Raw genomic sequence first — 20,646 nt, 5'->3', positions numbered from 1 at the left:
CATAGTATTTTAATGGTCCTTTTTTCCAGATACTCTATACTGGTGCTCTATATGAACTCCTATGGATAGAGATATGTACTAATACATTGACTTAGAGCTGTAGAGCTAAGCTGCAAACCCAGGTTGAGACTCAAAGAGCAGAGCTATCCTGTTTCAGTGATTAGAAGATGTCTGGAAGATGGGGGTGTTATATGGTGTTTTATTTGGTTGTGGATGATATTGGGTTGTGGTTACGGTTAGTAGTGTTCTGTATCATGGTATGAACCACTGCAATATGATGCCCCCCAAGTTGTCACTATATTATATTTACAGAAACATTATCGCAATTACCCGGAAGGAAGAATAACACAGCATCTACAAACAAACAAAGAAACGAGCAAAAGAAAGCTAAGTGAAGCAATTTGCTTGTGGTTATACCAAGTACGACGACCAGAACTATTTGATGAGTTGTGAGAATGTGGCGCCACATCTTATGTCGTAGCACTACTTCTACTCATGCTGCTACGACCATGTTAGCGCTATGCTACCCCATGCTTCCGTTAGTTGTGCATCTAGGTCTATACTCTCCCCCGCCACCTACAGGCAGCAGGGGGACGTTGCATCTCAAATGCTTATCCTGACTTAATAGCCCCGCCCACCGTGCACACATCTCGCACACCATCCGCTATCAACCTGATAATAACCCCATAAACTAAATACATTTAATGCCCCCAGATTCACACCCCCCCCCCCAAAGCTCTATTATCGACCAATCAAGACACCTTCACTTTTCTAACCTATCCAGCCCAAGTCAGGATAAACGAGTGAAACAGACGGACAGAGATACAGAGGCAGAGCGACGGACAGGCTGCTGCAGCGGCTGACATGGCCACCGGGGGGGGGGGCACCATGTGAGCGATAGAGCAGGCATGCAGTGACATACCGATCGAAGGGAGAGCAGATCAGGGATAGATGGGGTGGAGGGGGTTACAGTGAGGGCTATAGGAGTTCTCTCTTGGTCAAGTCTTAGCCTAGGCAGATAGGCAGAACTGACCACACCACCGGGTCAGGCAGATGTATAGGTAAGATCAACTTATTTCACATCTGCAGTGTGTGTACATGCATGTGTGTTTTTGTGTCACCTTCAAGTGGGATCAATAGCTAACCAAAAAACTCAACCAATAACTGACAATAAGCAATGCACAGTAGAGACTTTACAGCCACGTTGTTGCTATGGTAACAGTGTTGCCTCAGTAACCGGGAGTAGTACTATGCCTGTAGACTTGTCCCATAGCGAAGGAGAACGCCCCCACTGTAACACCCGCCTTGTACCCCGGAGAGGTGACACTCAAGCCCATGCGGAGGAGGGAAGGAAGAAAAGGGTGAGAGAGAGACGAGAACCACGTTACCTGACAGATAATGTTATCATAGTAAGCCAAAGCACGGGCATGAGGGACGTTAGGAGGGGTGTCGCACAGTTTCCTTACATTTGGGTGGGAGCCCTCAGCGATGGTGGACAGGGAGAAATTATCATTGTGCTGCTCCGATGGAGGCCGGTACTTACTGCTGGGAAGAGGAGGAGGACAGGGAGGGGACCAGAGATGAGAGGAAGGGAGGACAGGGAGGGGACCAGAGACGAGAGGAAGGGAGGACAGGGAGGGGACCAGAGACGAGAGGAAGGGAGGACAGGGAGGGGACCAGAGACGAGAGGAAGGGAGGACAGGGAGGGGACCAGAGACGAGAGGAAGGGACGACAGTGAGGGGACCAGAGACGAGAGGAAGGGAGGACAGGGAGGGTACCAGAGGAAGGGAGGACAGGGAGGGGACCAGAGATGAGAGGAAGGGAGGACAGGGAGGGGACCAGAGGAAGGGAGGACAGGGAGGGGACCAGAGGAAGGGAGGACAGGGAGGGGACCAGAGACGAGCGGAAGGGAGGACAGGGAGGGGACCAGAGGAAGGGAGGACAGGGAGGGGACCAGAGATGAGAGGAAGGGAGGACAGGGAGGGGACCAGAGGAAGGGAGGACAGGGAGGGGACCAGAGACGAGCGGAAGGGAGGACACCAGAGGAAGGGAGGACAGGGAGGGGACCAGAGATGAGAGGAAGGGACGACAGTGAGGGGACCAGAGACGAGAGGAAGGGACGACAGTGAGTGGACCAGAGACGAGAGGAAGGGAGGACAGGGAGGGGACCAGGGAGAACAGGTAAAAGAGGAGGAAAGTAGGAGTGGTCACATTGTGGAGGAAAAGGAGAGTGTCGATGGGGAGGGGGAGATTGAAAAAGAGGATGCAGCGAGAGGTGGAGAGAAGAGAAAAAGGAGAGATGAACGGAGAATAGGGACGATTCAAGGACGAGGGGAAAGTATGTGAAAACAGGGGGCAAAGAAGGTGGGGAGAGGAGGAAGGAGGGAGAGAACAAGCAAGAGAGAGCAGTGTTAGTTACAGTATAGTGCAAGTGTAAGACTTCAGTTTGCAGATGACAGACAGACAGATACCCTCTGTGATGCAACAAATCAGCTGTGAATCAAAAGTAGACTATAGTTATTTCCACTGAAAGTCAATCCTGGGTTGCATTCAATAGGGCACACTGTATAGCAAAATGTTTTGCAACTGAAAACAAAAATGAGAGGTACTTTCCAAACAGGCAACAATGACTCAACATTGACCTACCATTGAAGCACTGTGATTCACTTTGTGTACCCAATTAAAAACTTGGAGAAACTTGATATCCAAAACAGACTTCCCAAACAGTCATTTGTCATTTTATGTTATTCTCGAAACGTCTGCTGGCTGGAAAGAGTTTCTCAGTTTCTCTGTCTCTTCTCGATCTCCTTCTCTCCCTCTCCTCATCATATCCATAGTTAAACATCCTCTGAAGTAGACCCATCAGTTCCTACTATTGTCTGACTGAGATGCCGCGCCAACATTTATATTTAATGAGTTCATATTACAGGCCAATCAAAGCTCAAGTAATGAGAAGGGAGAGTGTGCTAGAGAGATGGAGTAGAGAAATAAATAAATAGGGAGACAGAAAGAAGTTGACAATATTTATTATTATTATTTTAATGATGTTAATATTGAAATCTCCAAAGTAAGCTTTGGCAATACATACATTGTTATATCATGCCAATAAAGCAAATTGAATTTAATTGAAAGGAGGATACTACAGGGCTGAGAGAGAGAGAGAGAGAGAGAGAGAGAGAGAGAGAGACAGAGAGAGAGAGACAGAGAGAGAGAGACAGAGAGAGAGAGAGAGAGAGAGAGAGAGAGAGAGAGAGAGAGAGAGAGAGAGAGAGAGAGAGAGTGTGGTTTCTAAGCCGTGGCCCAGGAGAAAAGGGACTAAAGCCAGGGTGTGTCAGTTTTAATCTGGCTCTTCAGCCAGAACACACTCTCCTCTCTGCAAAGATAATGTTACCTGCATCTCTCTCTCTCTGTCCTCTGCCATTCACTTTCTGCCACTCTTGTCACCCCTCTCGCTTTCTCTCTCTTTCCCTCCCTCAATCCCTACTATTTCTCCTTCCCTTTCTTCCCCTTCCTCCCATTCATGACCTCTCTCTTTCCCCACCTTCCCCAGCACCTCTCTCCCTCCATCTCTCTCTCGCTCCATCTTTCTCTCTGCCTCTCTCTCTGACAGGGAAGCATACCTCATCTTGACTGCGGCACATACATTGTGCAGGCCACTGCAATTATCTGCAGCAGATGGAGGGAGAGAGAGGTGGGCGTCTCATGTATACATGAGCCTCATCAGCAGTGTCCTATACACGCGTGCACACGCGTGCGCACACACACACACCCCCAGGTCGCACAGCTGTATGTAGGTCAACTTCATCTCCCCTGCCTTGTCTCCCCTCCCCTCTCATACACTCCTGATCAGACTGCCCTACTTTCAGCTGGAGCCAGAGCAGCAATGACATCACTATTTTCAGCTAGCACCGCGCACTAGCCATCAGCACGCTATCCACCGCACTGACTGCTCCACTTTCCTTCATCATCATCATAATGCTAACATCATCATCCTCAGCTAAGAAATGTGCATTGCTGATGGAAGCATCCACACTCTTCCACCCTCCTACATGACTTCACTGTTGCTAGGCAAAACGACTAGCGAAGGCACAGCCGCATCTCATACTGCACTCGTTCTATCTATCCTCATCCTGTTCTCTTTCAATGCAAACTCAATCCCTCCATTTTTCTCTCTCTCTCTCTCTCTCTCTCTCTCTCTTTCTCTCTCTCTTTCTGCTTTATCTCTTCTCTCTTTCTGCGTTTCTTCTCTCATCTATCTTTTCATCGTGTTTTCCGCCCCCTCCTCTTCCTCTACATTCCTTCATTGTCTCCTTCGCTCATTTAATATCCTCCCCCCTTTATCTGATCCATCCAATTCTCCCCCTCTGTCTGTTCTGTCTATCGCCTCTTCTTGTTTGTGACCCATCCCCCATCCTCCTCTTTCCAGTATAGCCTCCCTCCCTCCCTCCCTCAGCCTCTTCTCTCGAATACTAAATATGATCATTTTAAAAAGTGCAGGAAATGCTAAGCTTTGTTGGTAGTGAGTGTGATTTTTAAAAATGTCACATACATATGCTGTGAGAATACAAGACCTCAAATACCTGTCCATCTGCTGCCTGGTTTTTCTAGTCCATAAGCTCACCTGCATTTGCACAGCCAGTTTTCCATGGGTTCTATGATCTCTGGTTGCTCTGCCTGGTTTTTCCTGGTTTTCTTACACCTTTGTGCTAACTGGTTTTATCTGGTCCATAGACTCCCCTATATTTGTGCAGGTTTCCCCAGGCCCACGCTGTAAGCTTACCTGCGTTTGCGCAGCTTGCTGTTCTCGGTCTTGAGCACGTGGAGCTTCTTGGCGAAGCAGACGATGATCATGAAAAGCAGCAGCACCATGAGGGCCGACGCCCCGATGGTCAGACACAGCACCTGGAACTCTGTCACCACCGACTCACAGCGAGAACCCTTGTGCCAGATGTAGTCCTGGACATTACACCTGCATGAAGAAGGAGGGATGGAGAGAGAGAGGGGAGCAAAAAGGAGAGGAGAGAAAAAGAAGAAGAAGAAAGAGGAAGAACAGGAAGACGAAGATGAAGACGAAGAGGGGAAGTAGTAGTAGTGGAAACAATGAGGCGTGTGTAATGGAATACGGAGAGGAGAGAGAAGAGCAGCCAGGGAAAGATATGGTGACAGATGAAATGGCCAGATAAGGGAAGAGTAGAGAAAGGCCATGAGAGGAGCGTAAAGGGAAATAAATCAAGGATGGAGAGAAAAGAAGGGCGGGTGAGAAATGGAAGAGGGTTTATTTACCAAATAGAACACTTCAACAAAATTGTGTGTGTGTGTGTGTGTGTGTGTGTGTGTGTATCTGTGTGTGTGTCTCTGTCTGTGTGTGTGTGCAGGCTCTAAATGATTTAGATTAGGGTGAGGGCAGTACCACTATGTCATTCATAGTTCAAGCTTGAATGGTTGGCACACATTTACATCCAGTTTGCTCTGTTTAAGAAAATCAAGAATTGCTGTTTATAATTATCCCAAGTGCTTCATTATGTGAGTCTGAAAGCTTTCAGGGCTGGATTCAATCCGTATCGTGGAAGTATCGTGGACAATCTCAGATTTGTACTTTTTTTATTTTACCTTTATTTAACCCGGTAGGCCAGTTGAGAACAAGTTCTCATTTACAACTGCGACCTGGCCAAGATAAAGCAAAGCAGTGCGACAAAAACAGTTACACATAGGCAAACGTTCGATCATACAACACAATAGAAAAATCTATGCGGGAACATTGTCTTTCAATTTAAATCGAGCTGTATCGCGGACCTTCCACGATACAGATGAAATCCAGCCCTGGATGTGGGGTCTAAAAAATGCTCTTCAACATCCCACATATGCAGCCGTGTATATCATTTATGGAAGTGAAATTTCAACTCTTAGTCTAAAACAGACTCTCAGATGCCTTAATTAAGTGTCACCAGCAGGCCGTCAACATGGCTCTATTTGAAGGGATAATGTGATCACTCTGTCAGAGAAGAAAATAGAACAAAACAAAGAGCCAGAGGCTGTTTTCCACACACACACACACACACACACACACACACACACACACACACACACACACACACACACACACACACACACACACACACACACACACACACACACACACAGCCATCTGAGCCCTAGACTCTTTTTTTCTCCAGTTTGCCAGTGTACGGTTTCCACCTGGGGACAAAAATGACAGAGGCAGATGGCTTTTTGTGCTGACTATCTGGCATCTAAATATCTCAGTTCTTATTAACAAGACTGGAACCTTACTAACCAAATGTGCTGCTTCACATGCTTGTAACCACTACGAGAATGAGTTGTATGGCATGTTGCATAAGAAGACATAGACTCTATAAACTGGGTCGATCACACTGGTTACAAGGGGAAATGGTAATGTCTCTCACTGCTTATAACTTAAATGAAACCACAGTAACCAGATACTATGTATATTCCTGCTGCTACTGTATCTAGAACCTAAAAGGGTTCTTTGGTTGTTCCCACAGGAGAACACTTTGAAGAACCCTTTTTGGTTCCAGGTAGAACCCTTAGGTTCCAGGTTGAATATCTGCACGTGGATTTTAGGGGGAAATCACCACTTACGGATGGACTCACATTCTCTTGGAAGAATTTGAATGTGAAGAGAAACATAAATGCACCTCTCCCTTCCCCTGTTCCCCAAACACAGGCCAAGAGACCTACAGACTCACACAGATGAATGTAAATGCGCAGTATGAATGGAGGTGTGAGTATGGCCTTTGTGATTCACAGTTTCAATTCAGCCCAGTAAGCGGGTGATGGGGGGCTCGGTTCCTTACAGCACCACTTCCTGCATCCTGCCCCCTTTCTGTCTGAGCCGAACGTGCCAACCGAGGAGCATTGGCTCCGTGCCAGAGTACTGTATGTTGGTACAAAGAGGTAGTTTATATAGGAAAGAGAGAGATAGAGAGAGAGAGTACATTTAAGGAGAGGGTAAGGAGGATGGTTGGTTGCCATGGTGATCCAGCTGAGTCACACAAGAAGCAGATGCAGCACTGATATGTAATTCCACCGCACACACACACACACACACACACACACACACAAACACACACACACACACACGCACACAAAGCTCTCATGAGACTATCTCTCGCTTAGTAATCTCTTTATTTCTCATTCTCAATGTCCTCTTACTCCCTCCTTTATCACTCTGCCCCTTGAGTTTCTCCATCGCTCTAATTTATCACTGATTTACCACCTCTTCTTCTCCTCCTCCCACTATCCTTATGTCTCTCTCTCCCCTTCCGCTCTCCTGCTCTTTGCCAGCTGCCTCCAGCAGACTTTGGTTTTGACATCATTTAAATGGTGTCCTAAAACAGCAGTCCTAAAAACCCTACAATTTGACTTAAAGATTTTGGTTGATTTTGGTTGCACGTTTTCTCAAGTGTTAAAATCAAACCGAAACAATCCAACTGAAATAAACCCAGTAGAAACATTCACCATGGCTCTTTGTTTGTTTTACCTTAAAAGGCTTGGCTCTTGCTATGCTTGGTTCTCTCTCTCTGAGCTCCTCGTTTAAACACTCACAAGTCCCACAGCTTTACCCTAACCAGTTACCCAGTGTAACCACAGAGCCTTCCCTCCCTACCCCATCATTAACTCAATTAAGATTTACCACAACCCCCAATCGCCACCAAATACAGCCCTCTAACCCAGTGACACAATGGAATTACTCGAACCTGAGCCACATCACAAATCCCCTCAAAATGAACTTGATTAGGCTTGTAAAGGCTGCTCGACTGCCAACTCCCCCGGGATAGATACCCTAACCTGGCCAAGAGGAGGGGGGCACAGATGGGACGCCCCCCTACTGGGAGGCCCCCCACAGTGTTGTGGGGTGAGGTTGACGGGGGATGAGGGTAGATGGGGGATAGGAAGGAAAGGGGGTTGGGGGCAGGTTAGTGGTGGGTACTGTACAAAGGGAAGGAGAACGAGGGATAATGAAAGGGTAATGGAGGGTAAATGGAGGGGAGGATCAGCAACGTTAATCAGAGCCCAGCATGACTGTCACAACATTGAGCAGTGTTTCCCCTAGTTTAACAACTAGAGCCCCAGCTTAGTCGGCCCCTGAATCGATACTAAAATAGTAAATTGAAAGTCATTTAATTGACAAATGAAGGTGTGGGAAGTCATTAGGTGGGTGGCACCAGGACTGGGAAATTGCTATCGATAGAGGAAACAAATCAGTCAAACTATCACCCATAATATGCCTCCTCTGGCAATACAAAACCCCTCACCCTGCTGGGTAACGCTTTACTTGACCCCTAGCGTCATAACACATTATGACACGGCCATAACCATGTCATAACAGCTGACATAACTTGTTATAGTCTGCCATAATATGGTCATAACACTGACATGACAAATACATTTAGACCTGTTGTGATATATATTGCGTTATTTTATGGCTGGTTATGACACCTACATAAGAGTGTCAAAACTCACTCCATTACACCATAGCTGACATGCCAACAGTATTTTTATGTTATATAATATTTTCAGAAATTGTAATTGCGCACACATTGATGTCAGACATGCACCTACCCCAATGCTCTGTTGCTGATGACTGGGATGAATGCAGGAGTAGATTTCCAGAGCAGGACAAGACACCCTCTTTTTAACTGATGACTGACACAAGGGCATGTACGTGATAGGCCTATGGTTATAATCCTTAGTCCAAGTAAAGTGACGCAGGATGGTCATAATGCTACACGACAGTGTCAAAAAGTGTATTTCTTTAGTCCAAGTAAAGTGACGCAGGATGGTCGTAATTTCTCTTGACGGTGTCAAAAAGTGTATTTTCTTTAAGATACGACAAAAGAAAGATGACTGTAAAGAAATCATTACTACAACAACAACAATAGATTTAAGGAACCAATTTTCAAAAAGGAAACTTCTTCGCAGGGAAAAATACATTTGAAAAGTATGTGGACACCTGCTTGAAGAACATCTCATTCCTAAATCATGGGCATTAATATGGAGTTGCTCCCCTGTTTGCTGCTATAACAGTTGGGATGTTGGAACAGTGGGGACTTCCATTCAGCTACAAAAGCATTAGTGAAGTCGGGCACTGATGTTGGGCGATTAGACCTGGCTTGCAGTCGGTGTTACAATTCATCCCAAAAGTGTTCGATGGGGTTGAGGTCAAGGCTCTGTGCCATTCAAGTTCTTCCACATCAATCTTGACAAACCAATTGCAATTTAAAAAATAATAATGTTACCCCCATTTTCAATCTTGTCTCATCGCTGCAACTCCCCAACGGACTCGGGAGAGGCAAAGTTCGAGTCATGCGTCCTCCGAAACATGACTCGCCAAAACGCACTTCTTAACACCTGCCGGTTAACCTGTAAGCCAGCTGCACCAATGTGTCAGAGGAAGCACAGTTCAACTGAAGACCAAAGTCTGCCTGCAGGCACCCAGCCCACCACAAGGAGTCACCAGAGCACAATGTGCCAAGAAAGCCCCCCCGGCCAGACCCTTCCCTAACCCGGGCAATTGTGCGCCGCTCTATGGGACTCCCAGTCACAGCCGGTTGTGACACAACCTGGGATCGAACCTGGGTCTGCAGTGACACCTCAAGCACTTTGGTGCAGTGCCTTAGACCGCTGTGCCCCTCGGGAGGCCTCGACTAACCATTTCTGTATGGACCTTGCTTTGTGAACTGGGGCATTGTCATGTTGAAACAGGAAAGGGCCTTCCCCAAACTGTTGCCACAAATTTGGAAGCACAGATAAGTCTAGAATGTCACTGTATGCTGTCACGTTAAGATTTCCTTTCACTGGAACTAAGGGGTCTAGGCCGAACCATGGAAAACAGCCCCAGACCATTATTCTTCCTCCACCAAACTCTACAGTTGGCAGTATGCATTGGGGCAGGTAGCGTTCTCCTGGCATCCACCAAACCCAGAATCATCCGTCGGACTGCCAGATGGTGAAGCGTGATTCATCACTCCAGAGAACGCGTTTCCACTGCTCCAGAGTCCAATAGCGGCGAACTTTACACCACTCCAGCCGAGGCTTGGCATTGCGCATGGTGATCTTAGGCTCGTGTGCGGCTGCTCGACCATGGAAACCCATTTCACGAAGCTCCCAACAGACAGTTATTGCGCTGACGTTGCTTCCAGAAGCAGTTTGGAGCTTGGTAGTGAGTGTCAGCACTCGACGGTCACATTCTGTGAGCTGTGAGCTTGCATGGCCTACCACTTCGCGTCTGAGCCGTTGTTGCTCCTAGACGTTTTCACTTCACAATGACAGTACTTACAATTGACCGGGGCAGCTCTAGCAGGGCAGAAATTTGATGAACTGTCTTGTTGGAAAGGTGGCATCCTATGACGGTGCCACGTTGAAAGTCACTGAGCTCTTCATTAAGGCCATTCTACTGGAAATGTTTGTCTATGGAGATCGCATGGCCGTGTGCTCGATTTTATACACCTGTCAGCAACAGGTGTGGTTGAAATCCACTAATTTGAAGGGGTGTCCACATACATTTGTATATAAAGTGAATGTCACAGCAGGTCTAAATATATGGATCATGACAGTGTTATGACCATATTATTACAGATTATGACCGTGTCATAACAGGTTTTGACGCTAGATGTCAAGTAAAGTGTCACCAAATACCGTCCTCCCCATAGTGTGATAACAATGCCATGAACCCTAATTTGAAATACCTGTAGTACATCTGCCCCATGTTCCATTTAACTGCTTTGTGTGTGTGTGTGTGTGTGTGTGTGTGTGTGTGTGTGTGTGTGTGTGTGTGTGTGTGTGTGTGTGTGTGTGTGTGTGTGTGTGTGTGGTAACAAACCAGACTCTACTGCCACGGAATGGCTCATCGTATACATTGGACTACCTTACTGTGTCCGTGTTTGTGTGGGTCTGTGTGTTTTCCCTGATCTGAGCCCTCTCACTAGATCTTCATCTCCTGTGTCTGACCTCTTGACCTCTTGAATGACTCTGTGCTCTCTTACTTCTGCTTATTGGTGGAGGAGGTCTTAATATAGCCATAATCCTAGAGGAGAGGGAGTGTGTGCGTGCGTGCATATATGTGTGTGTGCATGCGCATGTATGTTTATTTGTGTGTATGCTTGTCATAATGCGACCCAAAATTTTTAATCGCCATGATTACATGGGACTCCTGGTGGTAATACCTCTTTTTAATTATATCAAGCTGCAGGACACACACACACACACAGCTATGACTGTATACACACACACACACACACACACACACACACACACAGAGTTAATTTAACCTGGCTCGTCCTGATCTGTTTCCATACTGGCAGGCAGGACGAGCTCTGACTCATTTTCTCTCCTTCGGTCCCTCCTACTTTTTCTCTCTTTCTCTGCCATGTCTATCTCCATCCATCTCTCTCTTTCCCTCCTACACTCCATTTTACAGAGTGTTGTCCTCAGTCCTCCAGCTTTGGGGGTAATTATAAAAAGTGTTAGCACTCTCAGGCCATGTCAGTTAGGACAGTAGAGAGAGGTAAACTATTGACAACGTTAGGTAGATCAAACATTCAAATTAGAACCACTTCATATCCAAACCAACGCACACATGCGCACACACGTGTAGAATGCAAATGCTTACAGTGAACACATACATAGCAGGACATGGCTTTGTCGGTAAACCCCAGAGAGAGATGTGGAGGACAGACACAACCAACTACTTGTAGGAGTGTGTTATAACAGAGGGCAGAACCCTTTGCATTCATCCCACTGTGATTCAATTGGGCTGGTGTATGAATCAGCCTCAGTTCACCATTACACACAGACACACACAAACTGAGCTAAAATTGTGCCAGAGCTCCACTGACCCATATTGCTTCTTACTCCAACCTCAGACAGAAGTTGGACTGTCCCTCAGTGTAACACAGATCTTCACTGACTCAGTTCAACAGTCTCGTGGGACAGTGTCATCTAACATGGACTTCTCACAGACATCAAAATCAATGTACGTTAGTGCATTGTTTACTGTTTGTTTATGGTTTACTATGATCTCTTTAAGCCCACCAAAGACCCTGTCTTCAATAAGTGCAGTGATAACCATTTACATTTGAGTCATTTATCAGATGCTCTTATGCAGAGTGACTTACAGAAGCAATTAGGGTTAAGTGCCTTGCTCAAGGGCACATTAACAGACTTTTCAACTAATCGACTCAGGGATTTCGAACTAGCGATCTTTCGTTTATTGGCCCAACGCTCTTAACCACTACCCGCCGCCACATTGCTGTAATATCCTAGTTAAGTTTTATGGGAGTAATTTGCGATATTGCTCTTGGCTTTCCAATGATTATAAACCAGTATAAAGGATAAGACCAATCTCTGCAAAGATTGGGCATCTGCCATCTCAATCACACACCTCATCTCTGGCCATTAGGCCTGCTGGGAGATTACCTACTGCTGACCTGCCACAGGAAACTGTCAGAGTCAAGAGGTCAGGGTCAAGATCACTCAACAGTTGAACTGTGTAGCTGCACACTGGTGAGAAACTGTGGGGGGAGGAGAACAGAGGGTCATAATGTCATGATTAGGGCCTTGAGTTGGGAGAGGTTCTATTGGGTTCATGGTAAAAGCAAAACATATGTGTGTGTTTGTATCTGTGTGTATGCGTACCTGCATGTGTGTGTGTGTCTCAACTTGAGTGTATGTGCACACATACATTTGTGTGAGCTCTCCTGTCGTGTGAACATAATCCCATTGGCATGGTGACCCTGTCTGTTCGATACATCTGTGCCAGCTCTCATTGCCATCATCATCTCCATCAGCGCTAGTCAGGAGGCGATGGTCATCCAGGGACTAACTACAGCGCATACATTTGCATGCTAATCCACACAGATGTTTGCTAATTTCTGATCTCTCCCTGCTGATTGGTTAGTTCGGTGAGTTACAGGATTAAGGGAAATAAATATCTTGGCATAGATCTGCATAATGACCGGCAGAATGGTTTTATAACAATGGGTTGGATGAGTTTGGGGAGGAGGGGGTTTTGTTGAAGGAAGGGTCTTAGACAGAGGTACTGCTGTGCCCCTCAACAGTTTAAACATCTAGAGATTTAGTGCTCCATTCCATTTAAACTCAAGCTAATACCCGAAATTGAATCAGACATGGATTTGAAACCCTTTCTGAATCCCAATCTACATATTGGGAAGGTTTCATTTCAAATGCCATTGTTGGGTTCTGATTTCTTGACTTATGAAATCATGAAATATATTTATTCCTTTCACTGAGGGAGGGAGGGTAATTTATCATATTTACATAATGTCAAGCTATGTTATTGTTAGCCATCAGGGATCCTATGGGAGGAGGACAGACACCGTCTGGTACGAGACAACATGACAGCTGTGAGTTGTGAAGGAGTGAGCACTTTGGGGCAGAGGTCAGGTCAGATGAAGTGAGGAAGAACAGGTATCACTACGGTTCTGTCTAGCAACAGAGGTGCATTGGCTGTTCAGATGTGTAGGAGACTCAGCATAGGAGAAAGGCTTAAATATCAGTGATTGTGTGAATATGTCTTTTGGCTGTTCAGCTGTTTGACCCTTTGGGATGAATAAACTTGGTTTGAGCTTTCATAGTGTTCGTCGAGTTCTTACTCTGATCATTAGAACAGTTGGCGCTGCGAGCAGGGTTCACCACGATTTGCAGTCCAACCAGAAAGTCCAGATCAGTGGAGCAGGAGCTGGCAACAAACGAGGTAGGCACAGTTCCTACACCTGTTTCCACTCATTTTGACATCTTTGGGAGATGAGAATCGTAGGCTGAAAAGTTCTAGGATACGGACCTAGAAAGCCTGAGTTTATTCCATAGGCCCATTGTATTATGCCCGGTTGTAGATTTAAAGGGAGTAAGGCCTGAGCAGGATAGTTCATGTAGAGGGTAAGACTCATAGAGCAAGAGGGTCATTTCCGTGCAGGTGGTCCTGTGGAGGGTAAAACCCTAGTGTAGCGGTTTATCAGCCAGACCCGTAAGGAGGGTGAAGGTCCCAGCCACAGTGGCCATGCGGCAGTAGAGTGGGTGTGGATGGATAAAGTGACATGCTTGTGTACTAGGATAAAAGGTTGCCATTCAGGGTTAGAAGAAAATATACTCGAACGCTGTTGGATTTGGGTGTATTAGCAGAAGCAATAAAGAGAGGTTGGTTTCATGTCCTGTTGGGGTGGGGAACCATGACAGATTATGTGGAAATAGGAAGACAAGTGTGAATCATTTTGGTAATGTGTGTTATCAACAACAGTGATATTTGAGGCGCAACACTGGAATAAGACCTTAGGTAACATGTATTCTCCAGTAATACATTTGCAGACGCTATAGTATTGGTTCTAATACAAGGTATTAAGTGCCGTGACCAATTAATAGGCACAAATAACATAACTATTCTCCGGAGAAGTGGTTAGCGCTACCTTGGAAAATAGTTGTTAGAAGGTGTCTTTTAGAGACGGGAGTGAAGAAATCTAAACACCCTGGACACGGTCGGGAGAGTTTGGGGAATAATAACTATTGAAATGGTGACAGACGGCCCCGATTCTCCCTGTAAAGCAGAGCTAGAGTATTTTTATAACGCCATGGAGACGCTGATAGAAGCGCACAAGCATTCTACCAATTCGGCTCGAATATGGGAAAAATTGAGCAAACTGGATGAAATTGGGCAACATTTCCCTGCTGACGGAAAATTCGAATCAAATAAAAAACTCAGAGATGCTTTATACGCCGGCTTTGATGACAGGGTTGAAACCTGTGATCAAAATGGCAATTGCGGGGGCAGTGGAAGAAATAGAACAGGATGCTTTGAGAGTAGAATATAACTCTGATAACTTCGCAGACTCGCAGCAAATCCTTCTGAAAGTAGAGGGACAGGAAACTTTCACCTAGCGGTGTATGATATCGGTACAATCGATATTGGTTCATAGAGATTACAGTTTCTATATGAAGGAAGACAGATGAGATCACGTTTTACACAACTTGTTAATAGATGCCAGGGATCAAATATCGCAGATTCTTTATGATGAGAAATGTGCTAAATTTGCCCAAGGAAAAAGTATTTTGGGTTAAAGAATCTGCCAAGGGGATGGATTCTAATTCAAATTCAAATTATCTGGCCGAACATTCCTTGAAAAACTCAGTAAACCTTGGGGGGGTTTAATCTCATGAGACAGTTTATGTCGTTTTATTATAAAATAGATTTACATTTCATGTCGTCTTATTCTGAAATAGATTTCTAGAATGGACGAAAGGGTGGAGAGGTCATGAGGAATAAGCATAGGGGTTACCAAACCTAAAATTAACCTAATATTTTTTAACATTGTGGTGCGGAGGTTATGGAGAATCATGGGGAAAAGAGACTCCGTGGTGATATAAAGTCGCTGTGTCTAAGGGTAGTATATGCTAAATAAGAATACATAAAAGTTGGGGTGGATTAAAACAAACGCTTAATGATTGGAGTAAGGACAGTGGATTTACCAATATCATGTTTGGTTTATAATTAATACTTTTGGATTGCTATGTAGCATAGTGAATGAAATGTACACTTTCTTTTCCAGAAGAGGAGGGGGTTTCATTATCTCTCGTTGGAATGTTCCCTGAGACTGTGGTCTTGGGGAGAGCAGTTAGTGATATTCGGCATACACGTATCTGGAGTAGGCCATAAATGGAGTTCCCAGATAAGGAAGGCCTGTTCATGTGTGTTTTTGACCTACGGTTTACCACACACACACCAGCACCCAATTTACCGGTTATGAATATGCGTTAGTGGTGTTGATACTGTGGGATTTATTTTGTGGGGTCTTTTCAGTTTGGTTTTAAATTGGGTATGCAGAATGATGGACATGTTTAAAATATTTTAACGTGATTCTGAAGGACATGGAAAGAAAGGGGAAAGGGAATATTTAATGGTGTTGAATGCCCTGTATCTATCCTGACTTTCTGGTGAGGCCTGATCAATCTCACTAGAAATGATCGAAACAGGTGGGATTTAATTATAAAATTAATGAGAAACACTAGTCTTTATTCTGTTTTATCGTTACTTTATGGGATACCATTATTTCCTTATGGAGTTATCAAGAATTCTACGTTGATTGGTTATTCGAATTAGTTTATTTTTTATTGAATCAGTTCTTGAATCACGATGTGAATCATGTGTTCAAAGGGGAAATTACCAGTTCCCTGGGGCCCTGCTCTTTGGGTAAATATACAAATGTATTTTGTTCAGTCTGCATATAGAAGGAAAAATATATGTTAATGAGGGTTGACAGTTACTCCAAATGGATTGTGATATGTGTATTGCTGATTTCATTAAATGGATTGTGATATCTGTACTGCTGATTTAATTTTTTCGATACAAATTTCACCAGATTGGGTCTGCTGAATTGTTGGGATTCACAGATGGGTTAGATTGCTAACTCCCTGATCTGGTAACTCTTCCGAGAGGTCGCCAGTAAAATAAGGTAGCCTGCAGAGTTCTGTCTTACTATCCAGGTCTGTGCCCAAACAATTTGAGCTTCTACTTATAAAATCCACTTTTCTAGAAGCAAGTCTCTCACCGTTGCCGCTTGCTATAGACCACCTTCTGCCCCCAGCTGTGTCCTGGACACCATATGTGAATTGATTGCCCCCCATCTATCTTCAGAGCTCGTGCTGTTAGGTGACCTAAACTGGGACATGCTTAACACCCAACAATCTAAGCTTGATGCCCTCAATCTCACACAAATTATCAATGAACCTACCAGGAACAACCCCAAATCCGTAAACACAGGCACCCTCATATATATCATCCTAACCAACCTGCCCTCCCTCTGCTGTCTTCAACCAGGATCTCAGCGATCACTGCCCAATTGCTTGCGTCCGCAATGGGTCTGCGGTCAAACGTCCACCCCTCATCACTGTCAAACGCTCCCTAAAAACCTTCAGCAAGCAGGCCTTTCTAATCGACCTGGCCCGGATATCCTGGAAGGACATTGACCTCATTCCGTCAGTAGAAGATGCTCGGTTATTCTTTAAAAGTGCTTTCCTCACAATCTTAAATAAGCATGCCTCGTTAAAAAAAGAACCAGATACAGCCCGTGGTTCACTCCAGACCTGACTGCCCTTGATCAGCACAAAAACATCCTGTGGCATACCGCATTAGAATCGAATAGCCCCCGCGATATGCAACTTGCACCTGGCCACCCCTACCCTGGTCAACAGCTCTGCACACCCCACAGCAACTTGCCCAAGCCTCCCCCATTTCTCCTTCACCCAAATCCAGATAGCTGATGTTCTGAAAGAGCTGCAAAACCTGGACCCTTACAAATCAGCAGGACTAGAAAATCTGGACCCTCTCTTTCTAAAATTATCAGCCAAAATTGTTGCAACCCCTATTACGAGGCTGTTCAACCTCTCTTTCGTATCGTCTGAGATCCCCAAAGATTGGAAAGCTGCTGCGGTCATCCCCCTCTTCAAAGGGGGAGACACTCTAGACCCAAACTGCTACAGACCTATATCTATCCTACCCTGCCTTTCTAAGGTCTTCAAAAGCCAAGTTAACAAACAGATCACCGACCATTTCGAATCCCACCGTACCTTCTCCGCTATGCAATCTGGTTTCCGAGCTGGTCATGGGTGCACCTCAGCCACGCTCAAGGTCCTAAATGATATCCTAACCTCTATCGATAAGAGACAATACTGTGCAGCTGTGTTCATAGACCTGGCCAAGGCTTTCAACTCTGTCAATCACAACATTCTTATCGGCAGACTCAACAGCCTTGGTTTCTCAAACCTGGTTCACCAACTAGTTCAGAGTAGTTCAGAGAGTTCAGTGTGTCAAATCGGAGGGCCTGAGGTCCGCACCTCTGGCAGTCTCTATGGGGGTGCCACAGGGTTCAATTCTCGGGCCGACTCTTTTCTGTATACATCAATGATGTCGCTCTTGCTGCTGGTGATTCTCTGATCCACCTCTACGCAGACGACACCATTCTGTATACTTCTGGCCCTTCTATGGACACTGTGTTACCTAACCTCCAGACGAGCTTCAATGCCATACAACTCTCCTTCCGTGACCTCCAACTGCTCTTAAATGCAAGAAAAACTAAATGCATGCTCTTCAACCGATCGCTACCAGCACCTGCACGCCCGTCCAGCATCACTACTTTGGACGGTTCTGACTTAGAATATGTGGACATCTACAAATACCTAGGTGTCTGGTTAGACTGTAAACTCTCCTTCCAGACTCACATTAAGCATCTCCAATCCAAAATTAAATCTAGAATCGGCATCCTATTTCACAACAAAGCATCCTTCACTCATGCTGCCAAACATACCCTCGCAAAACTGACTATCCTACCGATCCTTGACTTCAGCGATGTCATTTTCAAAATAGCCTCCAACACTATACTCAGGAAATTGGATGTAGTCTATCACAGTCCGTTTTGTCACCAAAGCCCCATATACTACCCACCACTGCGACCTGAATGCTCTCGTTGGCTGGCCCTCGCTTCATATTCGTCACCAAACCCACTGGATCCAGGTCATCTTTAAGTCTTTGCTAGGTAAAGCCCCATCTTATCTCAGCTCACTGGTCACCATAGCAGCACCCACCCATAGCACACACTCTAGCAGGTACATTTCACTGGTCATCCCCAAAGTCAATTCCCCCTTTGGCCGCCTTTCCTTCCAGTTCTCTGCTGCCAATGACTTGAACAAACTGAAAAAATCACTGAAGCTGGAGACTCATACCTCCCTCACTAACTTTAAGCACCAGCTGTCAGAGCAACTCACAGATCACTGCACATGTACATAGCGCATCTGTAAATATTCCATCCAACTACCTCATCATCATACTGTTATTTATTTATTTTTGCTCCTTTGCACCCCAGTATCTCTACTTGCACATTCATCTTCTGCACATCTATCACTCCAGTCTCGATCACTCCAGTGTTTAATTGCTAAATTGTAATTATTTTGCCACTATGGCCTATTTATTGCCTTACCTCGCTTATCTTACCTCATTTGCACACACTGTATATATCCTTTTTTCTATTGTGTTATTGACGGTTTGTTTTGCTAATTCCATGTGTAACTCTGTGTTGTTGTTTGTGTCGCACTGCTTTGCTTTATCTTGGCCAGGTTGCAGTTGTAAATGAGAACTTGTTCTCAACTAGCCTACCTGGTTAAATAAAGGTGAAATAAAAATTTTATAAAAATGAGTCCTGAGACGGCGCATGTGGAGTGAGCAATGAGAGAGACAACATACAAATTTCTCTCATGCTCCTGGTGTACTGGTGGGAGAAAGGAACCAGACAGAATGGTGGTAGCGGCTCAGGTGAGAGACTCGTGTACGTGGGGAAAACTTATGCATCTATTTGGACATTGATATCGGGGTATTATCAAGTGCCATCAAACGTGACAGGCAAGAGTTACATGTTGGGAAGATGAACTGTAATGCTATCTGAAGAAGACACGCTAGAATGTTAAGTGCCTGGAGAACAGGGGGGGGGGGGGGGGGGGTCAACCGTGCCCGTAATTGTTTAATTGGGGTATCAGGTTTATTGCGGAAGGTCTACACTCTACGAACAATTTAGATAAGAACGCATTGAGATACCGATCTTTCAGTACCATGCCACTCGCGACAGGAACACAGGGACAAAGGGGGGCTGTAATGAGAAGAGTTATTCCCGGCAATAAAAGGTCCCGTTTATAAATGTACATTCTAACCGTGATGATGTGTGCTAGGTTGAGAAACTCGAATTTGAGCGATAGACTAAAGCACTAAGGACTATTATTCTAAATTTGGGTTGGATAATTTCTAAAATGTTGTAGTTATGATTCGGATACCTTCGACAGGGAGGTTGTTAGAGAACTCACTGGATGCTTCGTTCAACAATGAAGGTTTTTTGTTTCTTTTGTTTTACCATGTCATCAGACATTTTATGTTAAATCTCATCAATACATATAGATTGCTGGATGTTACGGTACAATTAATGGCATACAAGGCCCATAGTCTGTGTCTTGTGTTAACATCCAAGGATGAAAATTAAGCTGACGGGCATGGAGACCAGCATCACATGGGCATAGAACGTAATGGATAGACGGTTCTTTCCCCAGTCTTAGACGCATCAAGGGTGGTGTGAAATTATTGTATTTTCTCTCTTGCCTGCTTAAGTCAATATGTTTTTAGGTTTCGTGGAACATAAGAGTGATCATTGTTCCAGAGGAGGGACTGAGGTATATTGACTAATTGATTTGACATTGTTTTAGTATGGTTATAACTTTAGAAGTGCATTAGGAGTAGTGACCATTGTGTTATGGGTTTGATTGAATGACTTATGTGCAAATGTACAGTGCCTTGCGAAAGTATTCGGCCCCCTTGAACTTTGCGACCTTTTGCCACATTTCAGGCTTCAAACATAAAGATATAAAACTGTATTTGTTTGTGAAGAATCAACCCACAAGTGGGACACAATCATGAAGTGGAACGACATTTATTGGATATTTCAAACTTTTTTAACAAATCAAAAACTGAAAAATTGGGCGCGCAAAATTATTCAGCCCCCTTAAGTTAATACTTTGTAGCGCCACCTTTTGCTGCGATTACAGCTGTAAGTCGCTTGGGGTAT

The 20,646-nt window shown here is 45.0% G+C and overlaps 1 protein-coding gene across 9 annotated transcripts in view; it reads right to left on the bottom strand.

The window, feature by feature from the left end:
* Positions 1–20,646, bottom strand: part of LOC109908378 (chondroitin sulfate proteoglycan 5) — a 44,961-nt gene that overhangs the window by 4,989 nt on the left and 19,326 nt on the right. For 4 of the 9 annotated variants that reach the window (XM_020507046.2, XM_031789321.1, XM_031789331.1 and 1 more), the window contains exons 3-4: positions 4,782–4,970; positions 1,467–1,545 (exon numbers count right to left, since the gene is read on the bottom strand). In XM_020507046.2, coding sequence (XP_020362635.2) covers positions 1,467–1,545; positions 4,782–4,970 — 268 coding nt within the window. Of the gene's footprint in view, positions 1–1,388; positions 1,546–4,781; positions 4,971–20,646 lie in introns of all 9 variants that reach the window. The other 5 variants (XM_031789339.1, XM_031789307.1, XM_020507049.2 and 2 more) reach the window with 3 other exon arrangements.

This window comes from Oncorhynchus kisutch, linkage group LG2 (assembly GCF_002021735.2).
Source record: "Oncorhynchus kisutch isolate 150728-3 linkage group LG2, Okis_V2, whole genome shotgun sequence".
In the NCBI taxonomy this organism is placed as follows: Eukaryota; Metazoa; Chordata; class Actinopteri; order Salmoniformes; family Salmonidae; genus Oncorhynchus; species Oncorhynchus kisutch.
Note: the sequence above shows the minus strand (reverse complement) of the source record. Positions and strands in the feature narration are given on the sequence as shown.